Below are 13,016 nucleotides of genomic sequence, written 5' to 3'. Positions count from 1 at the left end.
GCGGTAGTCTAACATCTTACAGGCAGTCGAAATGTTCTAGTCAGTATCCCCTTTTAGAGGTGTGTGTGGTCACACCTTATGGATTATACATTTAAGTAGCTCGAATCGCTAGCCAATATGCTGGCCACAAGTCATTGATATTTTACCGTAGGTCATTGTTTCTGGGTCGGGAATTTAAGTCAGGGTAAATTGGAAGGCGTGTTACCGTTGATGGATTTACTTTAGGAGGCGAAGGAATAAACCGGCAGTAGACAGTTCCTTATCACACCAGCCCTGACTATGTGGTCTAAAAGATTCTACTGAGTCCTCCATCACTCAAGTACTGAGATGATGACACCGGCGTTGGCAACTTGCTTTCTGCCTGCCAGTTAGCGGTTGAAGGATGGACTCTGTTCATGCCATTGTATCCATTTACTATCTACCGGACCGCCGAGGCAATAACAATAATGTATGGCTAAGGGAAAAAGGAACTAATCATTAATGACTGCAAGATATATGGCATATGCGGCGGCACATTGTTTATTTCCTCCCGCCATCCACCCTCCATGGAAAGCCCAGATTGATCCCTGAGCAGAGAACCACTTCAATGTTAATTTGATTCATTCTTGTTTTCCATAATAATTGGGGCCGATAGGTCAGTGTGAGGATCGCTGGTTACTGTATGTGCAATGTTTTCCAGTCACATCTTGTCTGTCCTTTGTTAGAGACTGTTATTTCCCCTAATTTAAGTAATACGCTGACCATGCAGTAACCTTACTGCTTCTGTGTTTTGGGGTAACACATGTTTCAAAACGTACTGCTGGTTCGGGTGGACGCGCTGGAGCACTTACTTTCTGTAGGACCAGCATACAGCCAGTGCACTCAATAAGAAAGAAATCTATAGGTTAAATCTAACTCAGAGGAGAATAGCCACAGCCAGGCGTGCTATCACTGTCTCATCAAATCTTCCATATCCATACACCTCTGTTCCAGACAGATTGGGGGATCGTACACAGGCTTCCGGAGCTCCCAGTGACCTACGGTCAGGTGGTTTTCAGGGGGCGGGATAACTGACTGTCCTGTCTCCTCATCTCACAGATTCCTCAGTCTCTCTCCAAATGGACAAGACCGATGAGGCGCGTGGAAAGGAGGGAAGCGCAACATGTGTTTCTATGGTTTACTGCTGTCACCATTATTAGAGGTCCTTAGTTGTTGCCGTTTGTTATACAGTCCTACGGGTGTGCCATTTCCAGCAGTGCTATACAACGTTTCATCCCACACCCCATGCTTGTACCGTATATCTGTCTTCGTACAGAACCACATGGGTCTCACGTGTTCCCTGTTGTGAGTGACTCGGTGTGCGTTCACCTTATTCCTCTGACGGGGGTGGGTGTCAGTGAGTCACAGGCCGGCCCAACTGGAAAGCCACTCTCTTGTACTCTTCTTTTATCTACTTACTGTAAAAGTTGAACACGCCTTCCATTTTATATCAATCTTCAGTCGCCTAAATCTAAGAAATATGGAAATTTCCGACATATTTTTTTTTTTTTTTAGCTGTACTGAATTTCAAGGGAGGAACAAGGTTTAGTACCTCCATTAAATATGCATTTATGTATTACTTCTCTGTAGACGGTCGGCAAATAGCTATACACCTACACACAATAATCTCTGTTTTTGGCCCAGGATCAAAATGTGTGGCTGAGATGGAATCCTCCACTAGTCTAGCGCTCTCCACCAACGTCATTATGATGATCAGCGCTGATTGCTGATTGTTCTGGTGGTTTCAGCTCCGGTCTCTTCAACCCATGCTGTGTCTGCATCCAAATTGCCCGTTACAAATTATACCCTACAAAGTGCACTCATTTCATCTGGAGTCCTATGGGATTCCCCCTGAAGCCATGGCCAGACATATCACACTAGACTGCGCATTGTAGGGAACGTGGTACCGTTTGGGAGACGGTCTGTGTGTAGGGGAAGCTCTGATTGTGTTGATCCTGACACTCAGATCAGCCTCTGTCCGTCCGTCCGTTCGTAACACAGACAGACGGAGAGACACGCAGACAGACACACACATTCACACACACACACACACACGTAGAGGGATAGAACGACATACAGACCAACCAGAGCCATCTCATATAACGACAGGGGTGCAATCAGTTACGTAACCATCACGATCCAGAGGAAGCAAAATCGAGTCAGGTGGTAACACAGAGTAATATGAATAAAACATTATAATAATTGGCCCATAATCTTTTTGGCCACAGAGTTGTACTCTTACAACATTCATGCGGTCAGACTGATAAGGTGAAAGGATAAGAACGTGGAACCGCATCGCTGGATTACAGACTACTGAATTTCCATTCAATTACGTCCACACATTGTCCAAGGGCGTGTTTATTTGGCGAAAAAAAAGCTGTCTTTTCAATCCAGCATCATGTATTAATCAACACAGAAAAAGAGTGAAACAAGTGTTTGACGCAGGGTCTTCAGGGGGATCCTGTCTTTCTTTGTGCACTCTGTCCTTTTCTCCCTTTGTTATTTGTTTGGGTTTTCTAATCTCAGCCCAGTCAATAATATTCTTTGTTGTCGGGAAATGTGTGTTGAAAAAAAAAAAAAGACCTTCTCCTTTGTTGAAAGTACCTGCCTGTGACTTTTCTGTTCTCAGACTCCTAGATAAAGTAATCATTAGATGTTGTTTTCGGCCCGCAATTACTTTCAGTTACAACGGGTCAAACACTGACGAAAAGAAAAGAGGAAACAGGAATGGACAAGGCTAGATGGAGTAGAGGAGAGGAACTATGTGGGTCCCTGAAGTGCTGATAAATGTGTATGCAGCACAGGGACACTGTGATGACCAACCTTGGTGAATGCATCAAATGTAATTAGCCTAGAATATATATGAATGACCCTCTACCTCTTTATCTCAGATGCAGTGTCTGTTTTTAAGGACCCTATTCATTACAAGTGACACTATTTGTTGTTGAATAGTAGAATGGAAGACACAGGCAAATGCGGCGCACTTGACACAGAGCAGGGAAGGTGGAATTCCAACCGAAGCCAATGGTTTTAAATGGCAACTAATCTTAAAGTAAGTGCATCGGTTAGACCAGAGTTGAAAGGGTGACCGTTTTGGAAGCACCACACGTTTAGGTTTCGACCTACCATGCATACTTCTGCATAATTAATCTGCATAAAAATACAGATTTTTTTTTTTTTCTTCTCCACTTGAACCCTCATAACGGCTGTGCCTTTCCCCCGAATCGACATGTATTTGCTAATCATTTTCCTGGTTACAAAGGCTCGGACAATCGTCATGTCAAATATGACCTACTAGTTTATAATGGGAGCCAAACCTCCTCCACCTCCACCACGCTGACCTCCTTGACAGTATCAGCCAAGCCTTGTGTTCGCTCCAACAAACACAGCCCCTTTCATTGCTTCACACTTGCCTATCTTTCCCACTGCTCACTCCTTTGTACCGGGTGACCATGACAGTTCTTGTCACCCTTTATGGCCTCGCGAGGTTATACCCTTGCGTTTGCTTCAAATACAATTTTAAAAAGAACAAAATCAATTTGGGTTGGTCGCAAATAACTTGGGCAATTTCATGTCCATAGTAACCAACATGTGCATTAAGGTTCTGGAAACTGGTTTGCTAGCTACACAGACGGCTGTATTGGAACTGTGCCTGTTAAAATGCAGGCAAATGTAACGGTTATTACCACAACCTTTCACCTAATTCCCTGCCTGTTTACGTAGCAGCAAAAATGGGATACGCCTGTCTGGTTTTTAAGTTTAAAATTCCATAAATATAATCATGAAACCATAATGCATCCCTTTTTCAAAAGTATCAATCACTCATGAGATTGGTCCGGGGCTTAAATATAAATGTTGAGAGAGTGCTGAAGAAATGAAACACATCCAGTGAGTGTAATGTAGAAAGCAACAAGACAACAGTGGCTGAAATACCATAGGCTGTTCTTAAACAAGACTGAGTGTGGAGCTCTGAACTGTATTATACAGCACAAACTAAAAAGGTGCCTTGTTGGTATTCGAAACGGGTTTCCAACGCCATAAAAAAAATGACAAACTGTTATTTTAATTTTTTTACAGTCTCATATACCACAGCTTTAAGTCAATCAGTCTTTATAATTTGAAACATGCAGTTTATAATACACAATATATCTAAAGGATGCTTGTAACTAGGCTTGTAATGAACAATTTGGCATATACTGTGTTTCCCTTATGGGGTTACACGGTCCCATTATTATTAATGGACATCACAATTGCCTATCCAGATGTACAGTTGGAGTGGGTGTTGAGGTAATGTAGAGTGATAAAGTCCTCGTAATTACCAACTCAATTATTTTCTTTCAAATGTCATTTGTTTGACAGAATGTGATACTGTTAATCACAACTCCTCAATTCTCTCGTTCTGTCTCACACACTCTCTGTCACACACAAAAAGTCTGTCACTCTCGTATACACAAACATACTCTCTCTTTCACACTCTTCGTCTAAAAAACACACACAAAAATATGTCATATTACGCAGACGGCTCTCAAACCACAAATCAGCCCTCGTTGCTTAATGGAAAAACTACACTGATTGTCCTAGTAAGAATTGAGTCAGGTGCTTTGCTAGTCCACCTTGCATACCTAATGCTGTTTGAGGAATAACGGTGTTTGAAGAATTAAATATCCTGGATGATTGCAATTATCTATGTAATTAGCATTAATGGGTTTGTACATGCTAGCATAATGAGTTTAATAATAATTTGCGTGCATGCTTGAGAAAGATTTTTATATTACCGAATGCCTTTGTTGACGAAGACCTAAAGGACCGACGCAATTTTTGAGAAAAGATGAGGTGCCAAGATAACCCTCCCTCCTTCATTTAGGTGTGTAAAGTTAGATTTGTTTGAGTATGATTTCCATGAGGAATACTTGGCTACATAGGATTCGCTCTGCTGAGGTACTTCCGCCACACATTCTGCCGCAGGGAAGTAGAGAGCAACAGGAGGTTAGTATGCAACAGAGTTCCATTGGTTAGCGGATTTGCTGAGGTAGGCAAACAGCCGTGGAGTCACCTTGCCTAAGACCTTTAGCTCCACTGGCGGTTGACAACAACGATGCCAGGAACAGATGCACGGTGGCAATGGGAATGTGTGGTGTTATAACCGAACGCTGATCACAGCCCTCAGGGTCAGCTCGTTCGTATTCTTAAAAGGAATCATTCGGACTGGAGTAGGTGAGGCATAGTTTGCCTTTGCTCTAGTGAATGGATAATGACGTGATTAACCAGTGCCTGTCATCGCACGTTGGACACAAACCCGGATGCCTGAGGCATGAGGTGAACGTATTGTTTGCAAACACCAGAACTAAACTGCCGGTGACCTCTGGGACAATCCGCAGATGTTGCGTCAATGTGGTGTTCATTTTTTGGACTCGGAAATTCCGGCTATGTAACAACTCATTTAACAACTCTTACATGAAATTGCTGTTTTTCCCCAACACAAAAGGTATTTAGTAGCATCAGACGTTAAAGGTAACATTTCCCCTACAGGCTGACAAAATAGTCTGAGCTGTCATCAGTGTCAGTCAGGCATTACCTGGTACCGTGTCCCAAATGGTGCCATATTCAGCTACCTGCCATATTGCACACTCTTGTCTAGAGCCCTGTCGGAAATATGATGCAATTTGTGACACACGTTTCCCCTGTGGAGTGGATACTGATACAGACTGCATCCTTTTCAACTGTTTAATGTGAAATATCACATGCAGAAATATCAGCGCCCTTCTGGCTGTTGACACAGAAGCAAAGACAGCTCTCACTGTGAGTTCGTGTCAATTGCATCCGGGGGAAGAACTGCAGCACAAAATACCATTTACACCTAATATGTACTGTAATTACAGATCATTCATTTTGCCTTTCTTTGTACTGATCAATTATATTTTTTGGGGGGCGGGCGGGGGGTTTGGGGGGGGTGCTGTCAACTTGTGAGTGTGTGTGTTTGTCAGAATGAATAATTAAGTTGTTTTCCCTTCAGGACATTACCTTGCAGAAGATAGCAGCAAAATCAAATGATTGACTCAGGAGTTGGCTATGGCTATTTTGAGCTCCACCAAAGAATAAGTGAGCTCCTAGATTTTTTCCCCCCATAATGAAGTTAGTGACTGTGAAAGGTGACACACTACTGCTCAGGACATTTGTTCATCTAGCCTGGAAGGCTTAGTAGGCCAACACTGAGAAGTCAGGGGCATTAATGCATCTCCTTACAATTTCTATTAATCTGCATAAGTCTTCACTAGTTCTGTGTCAAGAATAGAGGGGATGTTTTTTGTTGCATTCTGGCAAATTGTTTTGTTATTCAGCCTTAATTTGTCCAGGTTAATCTTGTTGAGATAACACCCCCCCCCCCCATCATCAAAGTCATTCAAAGTGTATGTCCTTTTTTTAAACAATGCAATTAAGTATTTTAAACCGATACAAAGTTAGATTTCATAGTTTGTATGGACTGTTAATACAAAAAGTTCACTGTTGTGAAAAATATTCTTTTGAAATTTTAGCAGGCTAGGGAATCGAATTTAACAGAGCATGCTAACCTTGCTGAATGTGGGCAACTCAAAGCCAAAGACAAAGATGCAGACCTAGGACTATTCAATAATTGATAGCATTTTTACTCATGCAAATATGCTAAATAATTTCTATGTGACAGCTTGAAGCAGAAGCCTGGAGGACTGATGTGATGTTATGAGCAAGGACCTCTCCTCTTTTACTCTTTGCGTGGCTCAAAAACAGAACACAGTGGACTCCTATTTGTCGTGGTGCATACTGTTTTACATTCTAATTACCAGAGTTGACAGGCTTTATTGCTGGGGCCTATTTCTTTTCCTAGACTCATTTCACATGTGATGTCAGCCCGGCCATAATGAGATAGGATAGTTGGAGTGCCTTCTCTCTCTCTCTCTCTCTCTCTCTCTCTCTCTTTCTCTCTCTCTCTGCTTTTTCTCCCTCCATGAATGCAAATCAAATGCAGTCTATCACTCATAACTATACTGATTGTGTTCACGCCAAATATGCTTGCAATTCCCGGGAAAGCTGTGCAGTTACGTGACTGTTTACGTTTTGTGCCAGTGTTGGGTTACTGTAATTGACCAGATATACTGCATATAATGCTGAGTAGATCAGAAGAGATACTGTACCACAAGCAAAATGTTGCCCTGAATTGAAAACCTCTGAAGCACCCCTTAGTCTATGGATCAAGCACCCACGTGTGTAGATCAAGAATCCCCAGGAGACCTGGTGCGCCTGCTGGTGATCCACTGAATGGGAGGAATGAGGTGTACAGTACCATGGTGACAGGGATTAAAATACACAATGGCTTGTTGAGATGTTCATTAAACATTTATTACAGTGAAGCCAATCTCAAACAAAAAAAATGATGTCTTATATATTTTTTTATTTTTTTTTCTTATTATTTTCTTTTCTTATTTTTTTTTTAACTTTAATTAAGCTACTGGGAATTCACAGCCTATTGTAGGTAAACACAGTGAACCAAGGGAATACCAAATGGAAATTAAATGTTCTGCTGCTGTTTTTCTCATTATGGGATGAATCAAACATTTATTAATGCTTTTCATTTCTCCAAAAGGTTGACGTTTACAGGTCAAGTTGAAATAAAGCATACAACTGTTATATCCGCAGCTTCTTGTGTCGTCGTTTGTTTTCCCTACCCACCCCTCCCCGTTTTCAAATTCCCATCAGTGGCAACCATGTCCTTGTTTTCCTCTAATCACAGCGAACGGTGTGTTTAAATGCTTTAACTGGCCCTTATCTTCTCTCTCTCCTTCTTTCCTTGTCAATTAATTGCTTTGTGCTGCAGCCATGGTAGAGGTGAATCTTGCCAATGCCCTGGTGGACGCCTCGGAGACGTGCACCCAGGAATGTCTGATCCTAGGCCACTCCGACAGCTGCTGGATGCCCCCAGCCCTGGTGACCCAGTTCCAGTCGCCGTCCGGCGCGGGGACCCTGCCTACCCTGCCCTCCTTCGGCTTCCAGCACCAGCAAGGCTCCCCCTGGGCCCGGGGAGCCAAGGCGGACGGGCGTCAGTGCCACACCCTGGGCAGGCCCGCGCCAAAAGACGAACTGGACAAAGGGATGAACCGGCCGCAGTTCTACAACACTCTGGAGAGACACTGCAGTAGCAAGAGTAAGGAGTCAGACCCTATCAAGGTCATCCCTCTGGCCAGCTTTTCCTCGGCTTCGTCGGGCCAGCAGACCCCAGCCACCAGGGGTTCCTCTGCCTTCTTACATGAGCATCAGCTGTAAGGAGCTCTGAGGGGCCACCAACGACTACTTGGTCTAATGTATCTTTATGGCGCTTTCCATGACATGTCTTAGTGGCAAGTTTCTGATTTGTGTGTACATGTGTGAACATGGATTGTGGAGAAAGGGACAATGACAAAACTCAGTCTCCAGAATGGTGCAAAGAAGAGGACCTGACAATGGCTGTAATTACATAATATAAAAAAATATGGAAGTATGTATGGATGACCAACTTATTCGAAGGCCTAGCTAAATATTTGTTCACATTCAATCACTGTACAGTATATAAATGGTAGTTCTATACCAAGTTAGTTCCACAATAAAAAAATTTAAATACAAATAAAGTAAAACATCTTAGCTTTCAGTTTGGTATATATGTTGCTGATGATTAAACATAATGATGTACACTATGCAAATTGGGACCAGCTTACTAGACCCTTCCTAAAGACAATTAACTTACTGATAAACAAAATGCAAATGCACAGTATATAGTGTTGATCAAGCTGAATGGGACTAAATGTTATTTGTGAATCCAAGATGAAAGATGTATGTGTCCAATCTGTGGTGAAATATTGCTTAGTGTATCCAGTAAGACATTCAGCTCCAGCTCCAGTGAACGATCTAAAATACGTTTGCCATGTGCGAGAGGATCAAAACCACAATGTATCATGGGTGAGTTGTGACTGAATGACCGACCTACAAATAATAATTAGTAGTTTTTTTATGACGCAGGTGATTTGATCCTCTCGACCACCGCCATTCTCTTCTATTGATGTGTTCATATAATCTTGTCTTGTTCAGGGGTCTGCAGACACGTACCTACCTTGAGCCTCAATGAACTATAAAGTTTCACTGTGTGTTGTGCTAACATTTTATATAGATATACAGTATGCACAGTATGCATATCCCCACAAGATGGCCGACACAACGTTCTTCCTTGTTTGTTTGGCAACTTGCTATAATGTAAGTCTTTGAGATCTCCTTCTCTGACCTCTATTCAACTTATTTTCAACAATGCATTTCCCTTTTTATTAGAACCTACATATGTTCAACATTTTCTTCCCCATCTAATAGCAATCTAGTCTTTTTCAGAAAGCCTAGCAGTTAGAGCGTTGTACCTGTAACCGAAAGGTCGTAGGTGCGGATACCTGAACGGAAAAGGCGATGGAAAATAATCTGTGATGGTGCCCTTGAGCAAGGCACTTAACCCTAATTGCTCTTGTAAGTTGCTCGGGATGAGAGTGTCTGCTAAATGACTCAAATGTAAATCTCATTAGTGCGAGCCTCCCAGACAGCAGCGCCATGCAAAGAGCTAGAGACTTTGTTTTCCTTTTTCTCTCTGTAATACTTTCTCTTCAGTCCTAGAATATAACATGCATACATCATAATGAGTCCTATGGAGCCAATTAAGAATATATCCCAATAGTCTAATTACTTTGATCTGTAATATTCATAGCAAGTAATAGTTGTGGTTGACGGCACAGTAACAGTTCTCCAGGCTCACCGAAACAAACTGTGGCTCCTAGAAGTCAGGCAATGAAAAGGTGACGACATATATATATATATATATATATATATATATATATATATATATATATAGTCTGGCTGCAAATAGCTTGTTATCGTTTGTGCCCCTATCTCATCACATTAGTCTCCGGTCTAACAAGAGTTTCTGTATCCATAACCAAGCAGCCTGGAATAGAGGTTGCATTTTCCTCACTAACGAATTGTACAAGGTGTCTCTCTGGTTAAATAAAATTTAAATGAAATCTTAAATTCCTTGGATTTAACCAAATGTCCTGTAATTTCAAAGGTGTTCATTATTGGTATCCATTGATTCTAATCCAGCTGACATTGCTTAGAAATCATCAGCTACTACATTTTTATATGTTTGCAACTTTGTCCTCTATTGGCATGTGAAAGAAACAGGACATGTTTAAGGCACCATTTTCCCTGGAGGGCTGGACAGTCAAATGTCTCTTGAATGAGACAGTACCAGCTTACAGATGACACTTTGGACCAGGTATCCATCAGTGTAGAAGTGCATTAGAGAAGCCGTCATTGGTGAAATTACATGAGCCATAAGAGTGTTATGTTGAGAGGTCAGGGTTGAGGTCAGTGTCCATTTCAACTCACCTTGAGTCAATTAAGGAAATTAGTTGAATTTGGATTCATTAATTAAATAAATCATTTTAACTGAATATTGGTTTAGCTTGCCCTAATGCATTGTAATATGGATTTACATATAGTATATGAAAGGAGAGATTGTAGGGTTTCAGAAATACAGTAACTCTTGGCAACAGATTACAACAAAGAAATGAAAACACTATTGCTCTTTATTTGGAATAATATGTTTTTTTACTGAAATCATACCGAAGACCTTTCTGTACCCAATTAAAATAATACATTCTCTAATAACATATCAAACTTCTGTATTAGACAGTAGGAATGTTTCAGTCAAAATATATCATCATTGGCTGGAAGTGAGGATACAAAGATGGCTGTCCTTTCTAGTGTTCTATTCCAACTGCATAAAGATTAATGTTATTGACCCTTGTTACAATGTGCAAATTAACCAAATATGTACAGTACCAGTCAAAAGTTTGGACACGGTTTCCAAACTTTTGACTGATACTGTACGTGTATACACATTACAGACATATCTCCATCTGTATTTCACTGCTATAGGAGAACACATACATAGATACACATACATAAGAGTGCTCCTGTATCCCAGTACTGATTTAATAAAACACGGACTACGGTATTACCATGTCAACACTACACTCTGGATGAATAAAACCTGATCGTTATCCTCATCCTGTCTCCTATTGAGAACACTCCATTTAACCAGGACTCGAAGGGGTGCAGTGTGTAGGTAATAGGGTGCTATTTGGGAGTCATTCTCTGTATTTCATTTCTTAAAAAACTCGACAATTGCATGAATCTAGAATAATATATAGGATACAGCTTTCCATATTCAAATAACAAGTCAATTTTTTGCCATTTGAAACACCCCTTTTGTTCTCATTCATGACATAGCGTTATAGATTTCAGCATTCAAATATAATCATAATGAATACGTATGTCTTTTAGATTACTGTTTCAGTACAGATTCACTTTGTGCCAAAAGTTTCACGTATGAACCAAAAAAAATTGACAGTGAGACAAACCTCCAGAGAAATTCAAGGCTTAGTAGACGGTCATGTGCATGGATATTCTCCAAACACATTTTTTTTCTACTTTTCTACAATGAAGCTCCCAGTCAGTTGTTTCCAAAATCCTGTATTTCTCTTTAAAATGTTTTGTATTAACACATTTCAAATTGTGATCCAGTATCATTTGCATGTGGCCATGTTTAACCCTTTTATCACTCGCTTGCAATCCTACAAGATTTTTAACACATGTCAGGTTGGTCTGTGTTGTCACATCAACCATGTGTTGGTTTAACTGTATCTACTGTCTGATAACATGTGGCAAACAAACATAACCAATTTTCATTTCAGACGTATGAGTATGAATCATGTACACACAAAGTTAATATCCTATCAACTTTTAGAAGAAAAAATATATAAATATAGTGTACATATGAGCAGTACCCCTGAGTGGAAACAACAAGGTGGCAACAAATATGACTGATGTACATTATTGTTGAGTAAAGGCGTAAAGATGCAGCCAGCAATTTTTGGCCACTGGTTGTAAAAGTGGCACTGTTGGGCCGAAAAGTGTAATGGCGTATGTGCAGAATTTGTGCCTCTTGTCATCAAAACCACTCTCTTTCAAACTTAGAATGTCATGGCTAACTGAGGTATGATAGTGATTCTACTAATAGATCATGCACATAAACAACGTATTACACATCCAGCCCAACAGTGAGAGGTTAAATCGCAAAAGTCCCAGACTGCATCTTTAATGACCTGAAAATCTGTCATAAAAAACAAAGGAAATGTAAAATGATGAGACGACAATCTCTGTTGTAATGTAAATGGATACACACACATATATTGGTGAGTGTGTGTGTGTGTGTGTGTGCAGGTATGCCTGTGTGTGTGTCTGTGCAGCGGGCGTGTACGTGCGCGCATTTTTGTGTGTGCATGTATGTATACTGGCATGCACCTTGCCAGAATATTTTATGTACACACATGTATCTTGTATAAAATCTATATATGAAATACCTGCTATATAATATACAGTATATGCTTGTAAATTAGTTATTGGTGGGTGTAGGTTCAAGGTTGCTTCGAAAGAAAGCTTAAATGCTTGCCAGCAGTGCAGTATTGATCAATTAAACTATGTGTTGTCATGTCATCAAAATCTATGAAAAAAATGACCTTCCATATATGGTGAAATGATTTTTCTTGTCATGGAATTTTACTTGAACCATTAAATATTGAGTCTTCAAAGTATGTTCGGAGTACGCTTTGGTTTCTTTCTGCTGAAGGCGGCCAATCAATTCCACGGCTTTAACACAAACCTGTTAACACAAACCTCTAACATCCACCATGTTTAAAGATGTTTCAGCCCGCACATTTACTTTCATCTGCCTGTCACCATACTCTAGGCTGTTTTGCAATCAATAGTTAATTTTAGCCGTAGCCAAATGTATACACCAATTTCAAGTAAAATGAGTAATTACCTGACTTCATATCTTCAACAGTAATAACTATCAAACACAGGCTTGGGTCTACCGGCACTTTTTTTTCTCA

General features: G+C 40.7%; 1 protein-coding gene across 1 annotated transcript in view; it reads left to right on the top strand.

Annotated features, from left to right (window-relative positions):
• Positions 1–12,716, top strand: part of pcdh11 (protocadherin 11) — a 169,375-nt gene extending 156,659 nt beyond the window's left edge. The window contains exon 7 of the mRNA XM_020046112.3: positions 7,868–12,716. Within this exon, the coding sequence (XP_019901671.2) occupies positions 7,868–8,313 (446 nt within the window). The 3' untranslated portion in view covers positions 8,314–12,716. The remainder of the gene's footprint in view (positions 1–7,867) is intronic.
• The last annotated feature ends 300 nt before the right edge of the window (positions 12,717–13,016 follow it).

This window comes from Esox lucius, chromosome 4 (assembly GCF_011004845.1).
Source record: "Esox lucius isolate fEsoLuc1 chromosome 4, fEsoLuc1.pri, whole genome shotgun sequence".
Taxonomy (NCBI): Eukaryota; Metazoa; Chordata; class Actinopteri; order Esociformes; family Esocidae; genus Esox; species Esox lucius.
This window is presented reverse-complemented; position numbering and strand designations above follow the sequence as displayed.